Source organism: Nelumbo lutea, chromosome 1 (genome assembly GCF_056320005.1).
Source record: "Nelumbo lutea isolate HS-2025 chromosome 1, American lotus-T2T, whole genome shotgun sequence".
In the NCBI taxonomy this organism is placed as follows: domain Eukaryota; kingdom Viridiplantae; phylum Streptophyta; class Magnoliopsida; order Proteales; family Nelumbonaceae; genus Nelumbo; species Nelumbo lutea.
Genome location: NC_142684.1, coordinates 204142756 through 204160678, shown reverse-complemented (window position 1 = coordinate 204160678; position 17923 = coordinate 204142756). Strand labels below are relative to the sequence as shown.

The following is a 17923-nucleotide window of genomic DNA, read 5'->3' as shown; positions in this document are numbered from 1 at the left end:
AAATGATAATTGATGATGAATAATTTGGCCCATCAGTGACATTATGACATATGACTCTACAAAATGCCATGTAAACAATTAAGGCTGCAATTAAGGCTGCAACTCAATGACATGTAAACAAACTCTAAGAGCACAACAAACACCGTGCATCCGCCGTGGACTCCTTGGCCCCACCTCGATAGGGTGAACTACAGATAGATCGGATGATGTCATGTCGACGTAAGAGGCAACCTGCCTCCACCGACTTAGTAAAGATTTAGCTAGCGGCCTGTGTGACACAATGGACAACCTCCTCCTCGAACGAGCTATCACCTCCAATTTCCCTGGGACCATGATGCCACGTTGACAGAGCTAACTACCACCCCACCCGCTTTAGGCCTGGATAGGCATCCTCCGCTTACACAGAGTCATCTCTAAGCGTGAAACCGCCTCCAAATTAAATGGGTCGGAGATCTCGGACACGTTTCATGGAACTCACGAGTTGCAACTGTTAGTCTATATAAAAGCGTCCCCTTCCTCAAAAAAGATACATGCAGTTTAGCTCTCAAAATTTACTAACCCTCTTGATTTCTAAACCACCAATCAGTTCGCTAACTTAAACATCAGAGTGCCCATTCCAAACACTCTTAACACTGTTTTTTGCAACTTGACTAAGCAAACTCATCTGCTCAACATCTAATCCGTCTTCTAGCAAGGAGCGTTAGATCACCATCATCAATAAGAATATGAAAGATTGGAACCCATCACTCTTCCGTGTGATGGTTTACAAATGATTAATAGGGCTGCAAATTGATTGGATCGAATTCTATAATATCATAAGCTATGACTGTCATGATGTGAAAAGCAGCATATCCTGGTATAACTTAAATTTGCCGTTCTAATAATACTACATGATATTAATACTTTGAATATTGGATAACAATTATGATTTTCTTTACTTTTTTGTTTTTCGTTTTCATTAGTAAATGACTAAAACACATTCATATCTCAGCCATGATGTTATAATGTTGATGGCTTGATGCAAGATGCCAAGAACTGAAGGCTATGGATCAATTAACAGTATTGGCTAGAAATGTTCAAAGAAACAGGCGGTGTCATGATTTAAGCAGTGTTTGCCAACGTGTACATGGTTTTGTTTTCGAAAAAAAATAACAAACACAGATTGCCAATCTTTTTCAGTTACCTTTATGGATGGCTCAAGAGAGAGTTGACAAGGTTAGATTTATGAAATTTCATCTAATTTGCTGTACATGATACACTGCTCGAATTCTTTCCTTTCATTACGAAAGAATGAAAGAGCTCGATCTGAAGCAGGAAAACAAAGAAAAAAAAAAACAAGGATCAACAGCCCCTCGGTGAGTGAATGCCAAATACATTTACTTGATTAATCTTTAGGAAACGTGAAAAAAAACAAAAAGAAAGAAAAAGACTTTCTTATTATCGCCCGTCTTACAAAACATGAACGGGAATACAAGAAAAAAGACATTTTATAACACTCTTTACAATTACATCACCAAGACCTCTTAATAGACATGAATGTCTACATCGAGTCCCCCCATCTGGTCTGCCCCCACAGAATAGCTGCTCTCCCTGCCAAGCTTCTCCCCCGATATCTTCTGACGGGCATGGCACCGCAGCCATAGACAGGAAAGCCTAGCCAGAGCTGCCTGACTAGCAAACTGAACCCTGTACACCAGGCTCAATTCTGCCCATATCTCATTGCCCACAACATTCGATCCATTGCTCTCATCATACCCATCAAGATCTGCTTTTGTTACCACCACCACAGATCCATCATCAAATGCCATTATGTCGCGGGGATGAGTGGAAGTTTTCACAATTGGACTACGCAACCAGAAGCTGGATACTGCAGTCCTTTTCACTTTTTGATAGTAGTATTCTTGAACAGCCTGCATTTTCATTATCTCAAATAAGAGCGGACTAAGACAAATTTTCTAGTATGGAATAATTGATTATTCAATTTCCATGATGACAGAAAAGTATGGTACCTGAAAAACTTTAACCAATCAGAAACCTGAATGAAATTGAATGGAATAACAGTTGATTGGTTATCAGTTTTCATGTACTGTGCCTTTTCAGTACGACTTTCTTCAAATATCCAGAATAGTTTTCAAGGTGCCAAGTGAAGGTGACAAGGGGGGCATAAAAGACCTAAATCCTAGGTTAGTTCCCTGGGTTCCAATAACAACCAGCAATCATCTTTCACTGGTAATTATCACTAATCTTCATAAAAAGTATAAACTGAATCTTTTTTTTATGAATAAAAGTATAAACTGAATATTAAAACATGAAAAATCAACATATTAGAAGAAAAAGAAGAAAAGAAGTTTCAGATGTCTGTTTTTTGTCTCAGGAAAAGAAGAAAAGAAATTATTGAAGAAGAAGAAGTTTTGATTGGACAAAATTTTAAGTCATTCCCTGCTTATCAGTTCACACTGGACATTTTTAAGGGTACAAGACAGATACACCATCATGGTGTTCATTGATCCTTAACAAAAAAGAACATGACAAAAAGAAATTAATATGTAAACCATCAAAACAAATAATTTAGTGTTATAATTCAAAAAATAAATATAAAAATATTTTATAGCACAATATACAAAATAGCTAAGCACTCAAGCAAGGCAACCCTCCATGGGCCCCTTGTCACTAGGCATTGCCTTGACAACTATAATTTCCAGAATATTCAATTTCATATAGAAGACTGATAAGAAATGAAGCTATAACTACTGAAGATTAAATGTCAATATACCTGCCACTGGGAAGATGCTAAAAGCACCCTTTGCCTAATTGATCTTACATACTCGTATGCAGTATCAGGACTCATTTGTTTGTGTTCAACCTGTGTAATAAATAAAAAAGATGAACTTATGAAAAAAAAATCAGCTAAGCAATTGTGTAGGATTCTCCAGTATAGCACTCACCAAATAACAGAGAACAATGGTTGTACTTCGTCCCCGACCAGCTTTACAGTGAACATACGTTGTTTTCCCAGAAGATGCATTCTCTTCACGAGGACAGGAAAGAAATCAAATTACTACAACAGGTGGAAGAGAGAGCACTTCATTCCTTATTCAAAAAAAAAGTGCAAAAAGTAAATAAATAAACCACATTAGAAAGAGAAAATATATAATATCATATAAAAAATAAAGACAGGACAAAAAGGTAGGTGCATAGTTGTCAAGGCGACACCTAGGCACCCTTGGAGGCTCGCTTCGCCTAATTGCCAAGCAGTTTTGAATAGTGTATACTTTTGTATTCTTAATTTGTTGAGGTTATAATTATAAAATAGACATTATTAAACTCAAATATTCATTTTGTGTGTTTACAAATTAATTTTTTTATTATTTTCTTAGGGGACATTTGGCAAGTCTTTTTTGAAAGATCTTCTAGAAGCTCAAACAGTCAAAAGACGATGTGAGCTTTTGCATCAAGATCTTAGCAGTTTGAAGACCGTTTGGTTAAGGCATGTCTTTCTGCACGAAGACGAGTTGAAAAAAGGCAAAAAACTCCATTTTCAGGGCTGCGGCTTTCAGCAGCTAGATCTTTTCCCAACCAAACAGTAAAAGACCAAATTGCGGGCTGCCAGGCTTCTTCTTCCACCTTTTCTTTTATTCTTTTCCTATAACAAAAATAATAAGGGTTCAGCCCCTATATTCTTAATTTTCCTTTTCTTTTCATGAATATGTTGGAATATGTTGGTTTTCTATACCTTAATATGAAGTTTATACTTATGAAAATTGTAGATAATTATTAAGGAAATATGTTTATGGAACCTAGGGAACTACCCTAGGATATATGTTTTTTACTTAAAAAAATCCATCACCTAGGCAACTAGATGACAAGGCGCCTTGAAAAGTATGAGTAGCTGAATTCATCCCCAAGCTGCAAGTTACATCTCATACCTTAAAAGAACATATTTCTTGAAATGCAGGAAGAAAATTACACATTTCATGTAGCATTTTAACACTAAAATAAATCATCAGGCTAGCATCAAAATAACAATATGAAACATATATTTTGCCATGTGTGACTGCAACAGAACCCCATCCTGGTGCAAGTGCTTTGCATAGTTGTTAAGGCACCTAGGCGATCTTAGGCAACAATGGGGTGCCTAGGCACCAGCCTAGGCAATACAAAATTGTAAAAAATTAAGAGTGAATATACTCTGAATATACAATTCAGAGTATTAAGTTTTTCCTGGTTCTCTAGTTTTATATACAATTCGGAGTGAATATTAATTGGAAAATAAACAATTTCTTTATTAATAACATTAAATTTCCTTTTAAAATATGGCAAATGAACATATCTAGGATGACAGCATTTTAATTGTATTAGTTTAAGTACTTACAAAAATGATACTAATATTATTATTTAATAGAGCAATTCAATACCAAATTAACAACTAAAGAAGGTTATAACTTTATATGATTAAACTTAAGAAAGAGAATATGTAAAAGAGAAAAAGAACAAGAGTGGAGCTGTGGTTCTGTTTAATGTAAGAGAGAGAGAGAGAGAGGCAGAGTGAGTAGAAAATACAAAGAAAAAAAAAGCTTCATTATATTTCTATTCCCTTTTCCTTTTCTCCTCTCAACCCTTTGGATCTTTTAAATTTCAATAGCAAAATTCTAAAGCAAAGTATAAATGATATGCATGGTATATAATAGAATTAGTAAAATACATATTGGTAATATGTAATAATATGAAGGGCCGTTTACTTAGGCACCCCCTATAGCTTGCAATAACTTCACTTATTCAACCTTCCATAGGGAACCTTCTGTATTTTTTTTTTTTGATCAATAACACTTTCATTAATTCATCAGTAGAAAATTTACAAGTGGAAGACAAACACACTTATCTTCCAAGAGTCACAAAGAACTTCAAGAAAGGAAAAAAGAAAATACAAAGATACAAAGACACTAATGTTACAGCTTAGCCCAAAACAAAGAATCCCTTTCTGCCCCTTGTTTTGCTGAACCGTCAGCTAGGAAATTAGCTGATCTTTTAATCCAACATGTCTTAACTTCCATCTCCTGCACCAGCCATTTGAATTTCCTCTTCTCATTGTTATACTTCCATAAATCATTTTGATCTTTAGTCAGCCACCCTATCACCACCTTTGAATCCCCTTCAATTATAAGTTTCTTGATGTTCAATTCCTTAGCTTTCCAGGCTCCTTCCATAACTGCACATATCTCAGCTCTAAGGGAGTCACCCACTCCAATTGGGCCTAAGAACATAGCATAGATGACCCCATTTTCATCTCTAAAAACACCCCCGATCCCCGATTGTCCCGATTTTTCCCTACTACATCCATCAAAGTTTAATTTCTAGAATCCACTAGGTGGGGGGAGGGGGGGTCCAAGCCACACTCATTACTGCCTTGATCTGCGTGCAATTTGCAATTTCACCCCACTTCCTCAACATGTCATCCACAGTGTAATCTGTGAATATTTCCAAAGATTTCAACCACTGTACCGCCCTAAACTGTATGATAGCCCTTAGATTTGTTGTCCATCTCTGAGTTTCTGAGAATATCCTAGAGTTTCTTTCTTCCCACAGTGTCCGACATACTGCAGCCCTTAGTCCTCTCCACATTGTCCTTCCCCTTTTTAACCGCCACCTGAAAAAGGAAGGGGCGAAAAGGCCCTGCATGTCTAATGGGGGATTCCAGCTGCATCCAAATAAGGAGAAAGCCCAATCCCACAATGACCTCACGAAGTGGCAAGGCACCATTAGGTGAAAACCAGTCTCCCCATCTGCTTTACACAGAACACACCACTGAGGTGACAAGCAAGTATTGGGTCTCTTCTTTTGGAGTAGATCACCAGTGTTAATTCTTTCCGGATAGGCTTCCCAACAAAAACTATCAAGCCTAGGAGGTATAACTCTGCACCAAACCTCACCAACAGGAAAAGGGGACAAGGTAGGACTGGTGGACTGACTTAAGACTTTGAAGAACGAAGCACAAGAGAAAATGCCATTGGGGGTAGGTGTCCAAATTCTAGAATCCGCCCTAGTGGGGTCTAAGACAACGTTATCACGAAGTGCAAGAAGGCTCGAAATACAGTCGAAGTCTGAGCCCCTCAAATCCCTTCTTAGACCCAAGTTCCACCCAATCCCAGAAGTGGAAGAGGACGGGGTGGTGAAAGACGAGATCGGCTCGTTTTTTAAATCAGAAAGAGCATACAAAGACGAAAACGGATCCTTTAGAGGGGCGCTCCCCACCCATATTTGTTCCCAAAATTTTATGGAGTTACCGGAATTCAAGTCATACCTGATATTAAGAATGAAAACTGGCAGCAGGTCATGAATAGCTTTCCAAGGAGAATTGCTTGTGATCCTAGCTCTGATTCCAGCGTCCCATCCATTGTGCTCTAGCCCATGAATACTTGACACTATAATAGCCCATAGCTTCTCCTTCACCATAGGAAACCTCCACAACCACTTCCCCAGCAGAGTCATATTCCTTCTCCTAATACTCCCAAGCCCCAAACCACCACATGACTTACTCCTACACACTATTTCCCAGCTAACTCTATGATCCCTCTTCTCTTCTCCCGGCTCACACAAGAAATCTCTCATTATCTTTTCTAATCTGTTAGCAATCTTCACTGGGATTTTAAACACCGACATGAAAAAGATGGGTAAGTTAGCAAGCGTGGCCTTAATTAGTGTAATTCTCCCACCAAGGGAGAAGTAGTTCTTTTTCCAGGATACCAATCTTTTTTCAAACATTTCCATCACCGGGTTCCAGAAACTCTCTCTTGGGATTATCACCTAATGGTAATCCTAAGTAGTTCAAAGGCCACCCCAAGACTTCACACCCCAGCACTTCAACACTCTCCCTGATCTCTCCCTCCTCCAAATTCACCCCCACTACACAACTTTTCCAAGGTTAACCTTCAAATTGGACATTTGCTCAAACAGTTGTATCACCGACTTTAAATTCCTGATAAACCTCACATTACCACCTTCACAAAACAGAATCGTGTCATCAGCAAACTGTAAGTGAGTGAGGGGGGGGTTCCACCCTCCCAACCCTCCAGCCTCTAATGACTCCCCTAGAATTTGCTCTGTGAATCAGTTTCCCCAAAACCTCTGCAATTAAAAGGAACAAGAAAGGAGAAAGGGGATCTCCTTGTCTTATACCCCTACTGGCTAGAAAGAAATCAAACACTGTCCCATTCACTAGCACCGAATAATGGCAACTCCGGACACAGCCCATGATCCGCTTACACCATTTAGCCCCAAACCCGAATTTAGTTAAAACTTTCCTCAAGAACTCCCAGTCCACCAAGTCATAAGCCTTTTCCAAGTCCAGCTTACAGACCACTCCCTTCTTATCCCTCTTAAAGATCTCCACACTCTCATTAGCAATTAAAATCTGGTCTGTAATTTGTCTTCCACTCACAAAAGCTCCTTAATAGTGTGCAATGATATCTGGCAGTACCTTCTTCAGCCTCAAAGACAACACTTTTGCAATGATCTTATACAAGCTATTAACCAAGCTTATTGGCCTAAAATCCTTCGAGTGGGATGCATCTTTCTTTTTTGGAATTAAGGCTATAAATGTAGAGTTCACACCCGGATTGACAATTTCTCTCCTGAAAAACTCCTCAAACACCCGCAAGAGATCATCTTTCAAGATATCCCAACAATCCTGATAAAAATCCATTGTAAACCCATCCAACCCTAGAGCTTTTGTTCTATCCATAGAAAACATAGCCTCCTTGATCTCTTCTATATTAAAGCTTATTTCCATCCTTCTCCTATTCTCCACCCCTACATCTAGCCAATCCAAACCTTCTACCCACACCCTTCTACTCAGACCTTCTTAGAATAGATTTGAAGTGCTCCACACAGGCCCTGGCAATCTCCTCTTGCTATACTAACTCAACTCCATCTACTACCAATTTGGAGATAAAGTTCTTCCTTCTCCTGCCATCTGCTAGAGAGTGGAAATACCTAGTGTTTCTAACTCCCTCTTGCAGCCATTTACACCGAGATTTTTTGCCTCCAACTAATTTCCTCCTTGTGCAGGCAGTCCTCTAACTATCTTCTCAATTCTCTCCTGAGGTCATTGCCTTCCTCTCCAAATTCTCCCCTTTCCTCTTTAAAGTCAAGGCTTTCAATCTTCTTCATCAAGTCTCCCTTTCTTTCTTCTGTCCTCCCGAACTCCATCAAATTCCACTCCTTGATTCTTGCTTTCAAGAATTGTAGTTTCTTATGGAATCTCATCCCCTCCCACTCCACCGACGGGTTACACTCATGCCACCACTCCCTCACTTTGTTAGGAAACCTTGGATGTAGTAACCACATATTTTCAAATCTAAAGGGGGTAGGACCTCCACACCTTCTTTCCTCCTTACATAACACTATGGGCCAGTGATCCAAGGTCACCCTTGGGAGAGCTCTAGCATCCAAGGTTCCCTAATGTTCTTCCCAATCCAAAGAGAGCATGAATCTATCCAACTTAGAGCAAATGGGTCTAGATTGGAGATTTGACCATGTAAATGCCTTATGTGCTAGGGGAATCTCTTTAAGCTCAAAGGAATCCACAAAACTGTTAAACTTCCTCATGCTTTTTGTCACCCTCTAGTTAATCTTATTGGACTCTTCCGAGAATCTAATCACATTGAAATCCCCATCCAAGCACCAAGGCCCATCCCACAACCCTCTAACATCAGCCAGTTCCTCCCACAGCTCCTTTCTCTCTCTGTAGTCATTCGGTTCGTAAACATCTGTGAGCACCCACATATAATCATCCTCTTGCTGCTTAAACTTCATGGAAACCGAGTACTTTCCGATCAACTCCTCCAAACCTTCAACCACATCCCTCTTCCACATTGTTACAACCCCCCCGAAAGCACCCCACGATGGAACCGCCACCCAGCTAATCCCCCTGGCTTTCAATACACTCCTTGCCCATTTGTCATTAAACTCCATTCTCTTAGACTCTTGCAACAGCAAAATGTCTGGGTCATACCATCTTATTACCTCTTTTATTGTTGCTCTCTTCTTCGCACTCCCAATTCCCCTCACATTCCAGCTAAGAATCTTCATTCCGCTTATTTTTTACAAACCCCTTGCCACCTACCCGCTACTTTCCCCCTTTCCTTCTATCTCCTTTTACCTCGAGCTTCTTGTCTCCTTCTACATCTCTCTTCAATCTCTCTACTTCACTCAACCCCCTCTTCTTTTTATGATCTGCATCTTCCTCTTCTGTAAACTTTCTTTCAACTCGTTCAAATCTTCCAGCCTACAGCCCAACTTCCCTATAAATTCTGCTATCGTGTCTTCTCTCACCGATTCCACCACCCCTACCCTTCCTACAGAATCCCCTTCATCTCTGTCCACCTACCTTTCCTTCCTCTCCTCTAGTCCCACCTCAGTTCTTTCCTCTCCAACCTTCCTCCCCTTAATGTTACCTCCCTCCTTCCCTGCTTTCTCCCCATAATCCTCTCCATCTCTACCCTCATTCTTGTCCCTCCTCTCCACTAACCCCTCCTCTCTTCCTTCCTCCCCTTCCCTCCTCCATATCAGCTTCCCTTCCACGTCCTTAAACACTCTTTCAATGATTTCCCACACTTTTCCACTCCTAAACCTTTCTTCCCGCACCTTCCCACAATCCTTCCTTCCCCTATCCCCCTCCTCAGAGAGCACGCCTACTAGCTCGGCTGCATATTCATGGGCTACAGGACATGGTACAGGAACGGAATCTGGAACTGATGGACAAGCTAGAATAGGACTGCTCCCGGCCTCCTTCTCTTGTTCTAGAGGTTGGTAAACAATTATCTTCTTGAGTTGGTAGGGAAGTACTTCTGTCCTTTGGTCAACCTGGTGATCTTTCCACTCTACCCCTGGGTCACCCCTAGATAACGTATTCCTGCTCTGCTTCCGGTTCTCCCGGTTTTCCCCTTCTGATAAACCTTGCACACTCTGTGGTCTTGGGAATGAGATAAGCCGATTGCAATCTTCACCCTGGAATAATCTTGCAACATTCCACCCTTCCATATCACCTCCAGCACAGCTACCTTCATCGTTTACACTGCCCACGCTAGAGCCATCAACAGAAAGGTCCTCCGATTCATCATCACATTCACTGCACTGCACCCAACCTTCAAACTTCTCTTTCTTCTCTTCAATTCTTCCCCTAGTGAAACTTGGCGTCGGCCTCTCTAAGAAGCCTCGCACGGGGCTAAGCTCCTTCAAACTTCGTCGGGAGACCCACTGTAACGCCCTCTTCTTTTCTGGTTTCCGACGCTGCGCGCATTCCCCCCTTTGGCTCACGGTTGGGGACGATGATAGACCATAACCGATGTCTATCATAGTCGAAACCCCAGTCGTGTTTCTTTAAAGGCTCACGCGCCTTTTTAACAAGCTAGGTCGGACCCACTAACTTGTTTGGGCCTTTAAGAATTTTGCTTTGGTCCATTCTTAAACACCCGCGAGCTCACGTGACTTTTAAGGTGGTCACGCACGTCCAACCCCGGCCTTGGTTTGGTTTTAACAGGTCTAAGTTCGGTTCATCCTTGGACCGACCCCTTTTCCTTGTTCAAAAAAGTCTTGGCGCCGGTTACAACCTATGCAAAGGACCTACCACTCTCCAGACTGTTCACTTCTTCCACACGCGAAAATCCTACCCCTTGCCTACTACCCTTTTGTTTCTCCAGCAAATGTTTTTCCATTTTAGTGAAAGTGCTTTTCTTGTTTGAATCCTCCAACCCTTTCTTGCCACGCAGCTCTTCTTCTTCAACCTTCTCATCTTCCTCCCTACGAGCCTATTTCCAGAGCATCAATTCAGTGGATGAAGCCAGCCACACTGAGTAGCAATGCCTTTCGACTAATACCTCTATCTTCCAAGGAATCTCCTCAGGTTTTACTCCATTCAATAAAATGGAAGTTGAACGAAGTCTCCCCAAAAGGCACCTCCTAGTGATCCTCCACACATCAAGGCAATGGCTTCAGCAGTTTCTTGCTTCCACAAGTGAAAGGGAAGACCTAAAAGGCACACCATCACTCCATCTTCAACAAAGAGATCTTTGGAGTTTGATCCCGGACACCATCTTGATACTGTGAAATTTCCAAGCTTAGCTTGGATATTTAAAGCCTCAACTTCCACTATGTTCTCAAGCAGATCCAGCAAAGCCTTGTCCTTCTCAAAAGGTGTTAAAATAAATGTGCTCTTCAATTTTAAACTTGTTGTTAACAGATCTGCAACTTTCCTCCAGTCAAGAATGGGAGCTGAAGCTTTAACTATCAATTTACTTTCCCAATCACCTCTCTGTATGTTTACTCCCATTCTGTATTTACCTGCCCCGGCTATCACTAAAAGAGTCTCTTGCTTAATATTGTTCACCATACTACTAGAACTGCTTATCTTCCTTTTTATTATTGCTTCTCTTTTAACACTCAGGCATTTCAGCATTTCACATAGGGCGCCATGAACTGCCTTCTAGCCCTAACTCTTCCTTCCTTCTGGAAAGCAAATCATCTGCTTTCTACCCTTGCCAAAAAATTCTGTCAGGGAGATAAAATAACCTTTAAGGTTTCTCTTACACTCTACAACAAACCTTCTTCCAATTTCTGAGAATAGCTCTTTCCAACTATTTTGCTTGCCTTTGTTACTTGCACCTTCCACAAACTCCTTGAGCCCTTCAATTACCCCCAACCCTTCTAACAGCACCATCCCTCTCTTTGCTTCCCTGATTTTCAAACTCAGCTGACCATTTAATCTCAGTTCCTCAAATAGGAGCTCCTTAGATTCAATCTTCAAAGCTTTTTTTCCAACGGCCTACCTCCACAGATTCTCCCATCTCAGTTCCTCCCCCTCTCACCGCTTCTTCTATTTGGGACTATACCTCTTCACAGGTTGGGCCAGGCCGAGCTTTGCCTTTACATTAACAGAATTAGGGAACCTTCTATATTTCCATTTGGGAATGGCCACTTGACCACTTATTCTCTTACAGTGAGAGGAAAATGTGAAAGGGCATGGACCTAAGGTTTTATTCCAAATATACCCCTAAAAAGTTCTCATATCACATGTAGCCCATCCCTTCTCCAATGTGGGGAGAGGGTTTATTTGTTTTCTGAAGGTTGATAAGAGAATTATTAGAGCCATTTTGGAATAAAAACCTTGGAGCAATGGCCCTTCATATTTTTGGCATGCCTTAAGGGGTCATGTGACCACTCCCAGATGGAAATACATATGTTTCTTGATGGAAGGTCAATTAAGTAAAGCATATGCAAACCATAGGGAGTGTTTTAGTAATACTCAAAATAGAAGGTAGCTTTTATTAAATACATGAAACTAGTGTCTACATAAATGACCCTGATATGAATGCTATATTGTAATGAGGTGCCCACCTTGTCATTTTAGTGACCTAGGTAAGACTAGTTGGTATAAACAGGGCATTTAGGCAAGCCACCAATCCAAAGGTGCCCAGTCACCTAGTTGACGATGCCTAGGCAGGCCTTGACAACTAATGCTTTACATGACACTTAATTGTAGACTGGTTAAAGGCTATAAAATCAAGAAAGAAGATGATTTCTCTTCCTTAAGGAATGTTTAACCTCTCAATATCTCATACTGTATTCTGTTCTATAGTACTTGGAACAAAGATTGGTCCAATTCTACCCTAAGAGAAGAAAAATGAACAATTGTAGGATCTATTGTTAAAGAAAATTCGGTGGATATTCGATCGAAACTACAGTTGATTTGGTATCATTTGTGGTCTATTTGGATGATAAAAAATTCTTTGAATTTCAATTGGTCTGAAAATACTTTAGAAGCAATACTTTCAGCAGGGCACAATCATGAGCATGGAGGGGGATAGGCCCATAAATTGGTCTGGGCTTCTAGGGCCCCCTTAACTTACTACATCCCATGGTTCAAGGATCATGATCCACAATTAGATTAATCCTAGCTGTCATGACACGGATCATACCAAAACTCATCATAATCACACGACTATAATCTGGTTTAACCATTAAAATGACAAAATGACCAGACATGCATTTTATGATGCTTCAGGAAAGAAAGGCAAATTGAAAAGACACTTACTATGTATAAAGTCTACAGCTTTGCATATGTCTCCAAATGATGGAGCAAATAAGTAATCTCTTGTGGGAATCACCAAATGTTCAATACCATGTGCCTACATAAATAGCAGATTATAACCAAATACACAAATTAAATTTATGAAAAACGCAAAAAGGGAGAAAAGAATACAAGTTTAGGCTAAGATTCCTCAGCAATAACCACTACTGAGCTCAGCATCCTACTACTCGGTCTAGTAAATCATCATCCTACAAATGCTAACCAAATAAGTTTGGAAGATGGTAGATTCAGTCAAAATGAAGCCAAAATATTTTTTCTTTTTTTGATCAGCAAAGAAAATGAAGCTAAAATCTTAGACATAATAGTTCAAAATAAACAAAAAAGGTTAACTGGTTAACTGAAAAATGGATGACGATTCAGTGGTAAATGCTGAACAAGTAATCTCTACATGAGTTAGGACCAGAATGATACACATTTCCAAATTCACTGAAACTCCAAAAATTAATTTTGAAACTTCAAATTCTCATAAAAGTAAAACTTTAGATTGTATGTCTTGTGCACTGACAATAAATGAAGTTTTTGTTTGAGATTCCATTTGTTTCATTGTTTTTTGCTTGAAACTTTTCAACCATGTTTTCGATCCTTTTACATCACAAACTAAACTTTCTGCCATTTTAGCATCTAAACAAGTGCAACCTTAGGGGAAAAGAAATAAATGGTAATATTCATTTAAATATTAAGTCTACATCTTTTCAGAAAAAAAATGCAAGTACCAAACTACAAATAAAGTCTAAAAAACTAACGGTCACAAATACTTACATGATACAAAGAAGTGGGAACCAAAGTCTCATATGGCTCATTTAGTGTTATCACTCCACAAACACCAAGTTGTTTCAAGTGTGGAACATCAGTAGGAAATGGAACAGCACCTAACAATACAAACTGATGACAGACGTATTAATAACCTATTTAGAAAATACATAGTCCTACAAAATCAAAAACCTTTCTTGTGCACAGAACACATTATTCATAAATCCAGAATTTGCTATGAGATATCAATGAATGTCAAATAATTCAGTCACAATTACAATGTCTGAACTGCATACAAGACAAGATATTAAATGTTAACTTACAATCACATTGAATATCTGGAAAATTAGGAATGAAGCATCATCTACTCAAGGAGTATTGGCTAGATGTGTCACACTAAGCAGAGTCTACAGAACTGCTGCATTCTTCATTGATAGATGGGTTTAAGAGGGCATGACATCATATACAATTGCAATTATTTTTCTTCTTAGTTTCATCATTTCATTATCGGTAACAAGCTTGAGAAAAATAAGAAGTTTAAAACAAATGACAACACCCACCTGTTAATCCACAAGTAACTTCATCCTTCCAAAATGGTCCATGTCCATTATGAATATATTCTTTTCCCACATATACCAATAAAAAAATGGTACAAATCACAGATATTTGCCCTCAGACAATTAAGGCATGCTATCATCAATAGGAGTTTTGATAGCTTTACCGCTTTGTGGCTTATCCTCAACCCCCAACGCCCAAAAAAAAGAAGAAAAAGGAATGAAACACAAACAACCACACCTAAAAGAAGACACATCATGTAACTATTAATAAGATCCTTGATATGGGCCAGATAAGAATTGCATTTTCCATCAGAAAAAAAAAAAGGCATAAATTGGTATAATCAAGTTTTTCACCATATTAATAAGCAAAAAACGTTCAGTCTCATAACTTCTCAAGCATCGTTGCAAGGTGCCAACCAGCTGGTTGGTAAGGACCGTAAGGTCTCCTGCTAGTCGTAGCGGAGACTTGGGATCGAATCCCTCCTGCACCGGGGTAGGGGGGTTATGGAACCAGGAGGGATCGTTGCAAGGTGCCAACCAGGAGGGATCGAATCCCTCCTGCACATGCAAGAAAGAAACCAACTAAAACAATAAGATGGCTGAGAGAATACATGGATGTAAAATGTACCTCGTCGACTCTATCCCACCATCGAAACTCAGACTGAATCTTATTTCGGACAACATTATACAGAAGAGTTGGGTAGAAAAGAATACGAGCCCCGGCTCCAATCAGAGCCCTTTTTGCACTTGATAGAGCAATTCCGTTACGGCAAACATCAGAAACTAACTCCTCTCCACTTTCCAACCCCGCTTCCTTCAATTCTTCGATATACATGCCTCCGATCGAATCCACAGGCAAATAAAGTCAAATCACCCCCTTTACGAAACACAAATGGCCTCAGCGACTGTCACCGGAACGTAAATCCGATGGATCAAACTTCTGAAAACATCTATACGGGAAACAATAATCTCCAGATATTTAATCTTACAAATATATACAAAGAAAATCACAAAAAATCCCCCTTCTTTTCTAAAAAACCGTAATTTCTGTCCCCTTTAATTTGTGTCCTAATATATACCAAACAACGCTGAATCCCTCAGCAGCTGAACAATAATCCCGAGAAATCAAAGCGAAAAAACCCAAGAAACTCTACTGTCCTCCCAAAGAAAGCGAGAACACGATAGAATCAACGATTTGACAATGGAATTTCGAAGAGAATTCGAACTAAAATGATTCAGAGACAGATCGAACCAAAAAACGAACATATTCTAAACCGGATTCCACCGGATCTACCTCGATCAAACCGGAAAATCCACGCGGAGACGAATAAAGACGATTCCTCCTCCGCAAGCGATTCCTTATTTGTCCCCCTCTCGATCGAATCGAACCCTGGAAAGGCCTTAAAAAAACCCTAGTTTTCTTGCTCCTTCTCTCAACAAACCCTGGAAATCGAAAGAACAACCCCCACCAACAAAGCAACAAGGCGGCAAGGCAAGGCAACAACTACCATCTCTCTCTCTCTCATCAAATCAAACAAATTAAATAATATTTAATTAACAATAACAGTAAAGATTAAAGAGGCAAGTAAAAGAAACGGAAAGAACGTGGGGTCGAAAAAAACCATTAGTTTTAGTTTGATTTACGATATTGCCCTCTTAGACCGTACGTATATTTCAAACTTGCGGCGGAAATTCGGATTGCCTACGGGCCACAGCTCAAGGTTTTAAAAAACGACCCGGAAACAGAACCGGTCATGAGACCGTTTTCCGGTTCGGTGGTTCAACCGTCCGGGTCGAACGGTTCGACCCGTGACGCCATAAATCAATTATAAATAATAAAAAATAGCATATAATTAAATAAAATACAGAAAATAAAACTATCTAAATACAAAAATAATAAAGTATAGAACACATAGAAAATACAGAAAATTTCTAAAAATAAAGAAATAAACACAAAAAATACAGAAAAATCAAACTATCTAAATACAAAAATAATAAAATACATAACACATAGAAAATACAAAAAAGCACAAATCAAAAATTCTAAAAAATACAGAAAAGAATAAACATATATTAGGATGTGTTGAGTCATGCTCATACATGTTCAGAAAATACAAAAAAAAAATCCAAAAAACTATAGAAAAAACGGAAATTGTAAAAAAATAGAAAAATACAAACAAATACAGAAAAAGCATAAAAAAGAAAGTAGAATGCGTTCAGGCATATGTTCTTAAAAAATACAAAAAATCCAAAAAAAGGGATTTTATCATTCGTTGACATCATCATCATCATTCTTTGACATAGCAATTAAGCAAGGAATTGAAAAGAATAATAATGACTCTTCATAACTAATTAAGCAGACAATTCAGAAAAAAATAAATAAATAAACAAATAATTAAACAAAAAAATCAAAGAATTAAGCATTTTATACTTTCAGGTCCTTCACAATTTCACTACCAATAATGGTGGTGTGACGGTGTTAAGCTCACAAAAATCGTCTCCAGTGGGATCGAACTTGATCATCAGTGATTGTTATTGCAAATATTACTGCCGCTTCCAAGCTCCAAGTGTCACTGCAATTGTTATTGCCAGCATGTTAGAAATCCCCGCCCACTAATGCAAATGTCATTAGTCATTGTGTGTCACTGTTGGTCGTCATAGGTTGTGGCTGTCGCAGGTCATCTACGCCAGCCAACGTAGATTTTGCAGTAGGTCTCGTAGTAACCTCTAAAATCTTAGTCTACTCTATTTATCAATGACTTGCAATGGCGGGTGAGGGTTTCTAATATGTTGCAGCAGTAACAGTTGCCACGGCACTTGGAGCTTGGAAGTGGCATTAATAGTTGCAACGGCAATCACCGGCTACTAAGCCTAAGCCCACTGGTGGCAATTTTTGTGAGCTTAACATCGTCACACCACCATTACTAATAGTGAAACAGTGAAGGTATAAAATGCTTACTTCTTTGATTTTTTTTTTGTGAGTTTAATTGATTCCTTGAATTTTTTGCTTAATTCTTTGTTTAATTAATCTTTCTTAATTATATTTTTTGGCTGAATTCTTTGCTTAATTAGTTATAGAGAGTCACATGCTCACATTTGCTTAATTAATTTTTTTTTTCAATTCCTTGCTTATTTGCTATGTCAAAGAATGATGATGGTGATGATGTCAAAGAATGATAAAATCCTTTTTTTTTTTTTTTGGAATTTTTGTATTTTCTGCAAACATTTGACTGAACAGATATAACTAAAACATTCTACTTTCTTTTTTTATGTTTTTTTTTGTATTTGTTTGCAATTTTTTGTGTTTTTTCTATAGTTTTTTGGATTTTCTTTTTTGTATTTTCTGCACATGTATGAGTATGACTCAACACACCCTAATTTATGTTTATTTTTTTCTGTATTTTTTTCAATTTGTTGTGTTTTTCTGTATTTTTTATATGAGTTTTACTGTTTTTGTATTAAGATAGTTTTA

At 38.9% G+C, this 17923-nt stretch overlaps 1 protein-coding gene across 4 annotated transcripts; it reads right to left on the bottom strand.

Moving 5' to 3' along the window:
• Positions 1-1356: 1356 nt before the first annotated feature.
• On the bottom strand, positions 1357-16018 carry LOC148880499 (phosphatidylglycerophosphate phosphatase PTPMT1-like). 4 transcript variants are annotated; one of them, XM_088962419.1, is made up of 7 exons: positions 15746-16018; positions 15080-15328; positions 13904-14026; positions 13088-13181; positions 2946-3028; positions 2774-2863; positions 1357-1910 (listed from the first exon to the last, which is right to left on the bottom strand). In XM_088962419.1, the coding sequence occupies exons 2-7, from the start codon at positions 15284-15286 to the stop codon at positions 1524-1526; spliced, it is 984 nt and encodes a 327-aa protein (XP_088818545.1). In that variant the 5' UTR covers positions 15287-15328; positions 15746-16018; the 3' UTR covers positions 1357-1523. The 4 variants fall into 4 exon arrangements, with proteins under 4 accessions (XP_088818545.1, XP_088818544.1, XP_088818543.1 ...); XM_088962418.1 differs by having other exon boundaries at positions 15080-15356; positions 15746-15996; XM_088962417.1 differs by having other exon boundaries at positions 15080-15401; positions 15746-15975.
• Positions 16019-17923: the final 1905 nt, after the last annotated feature.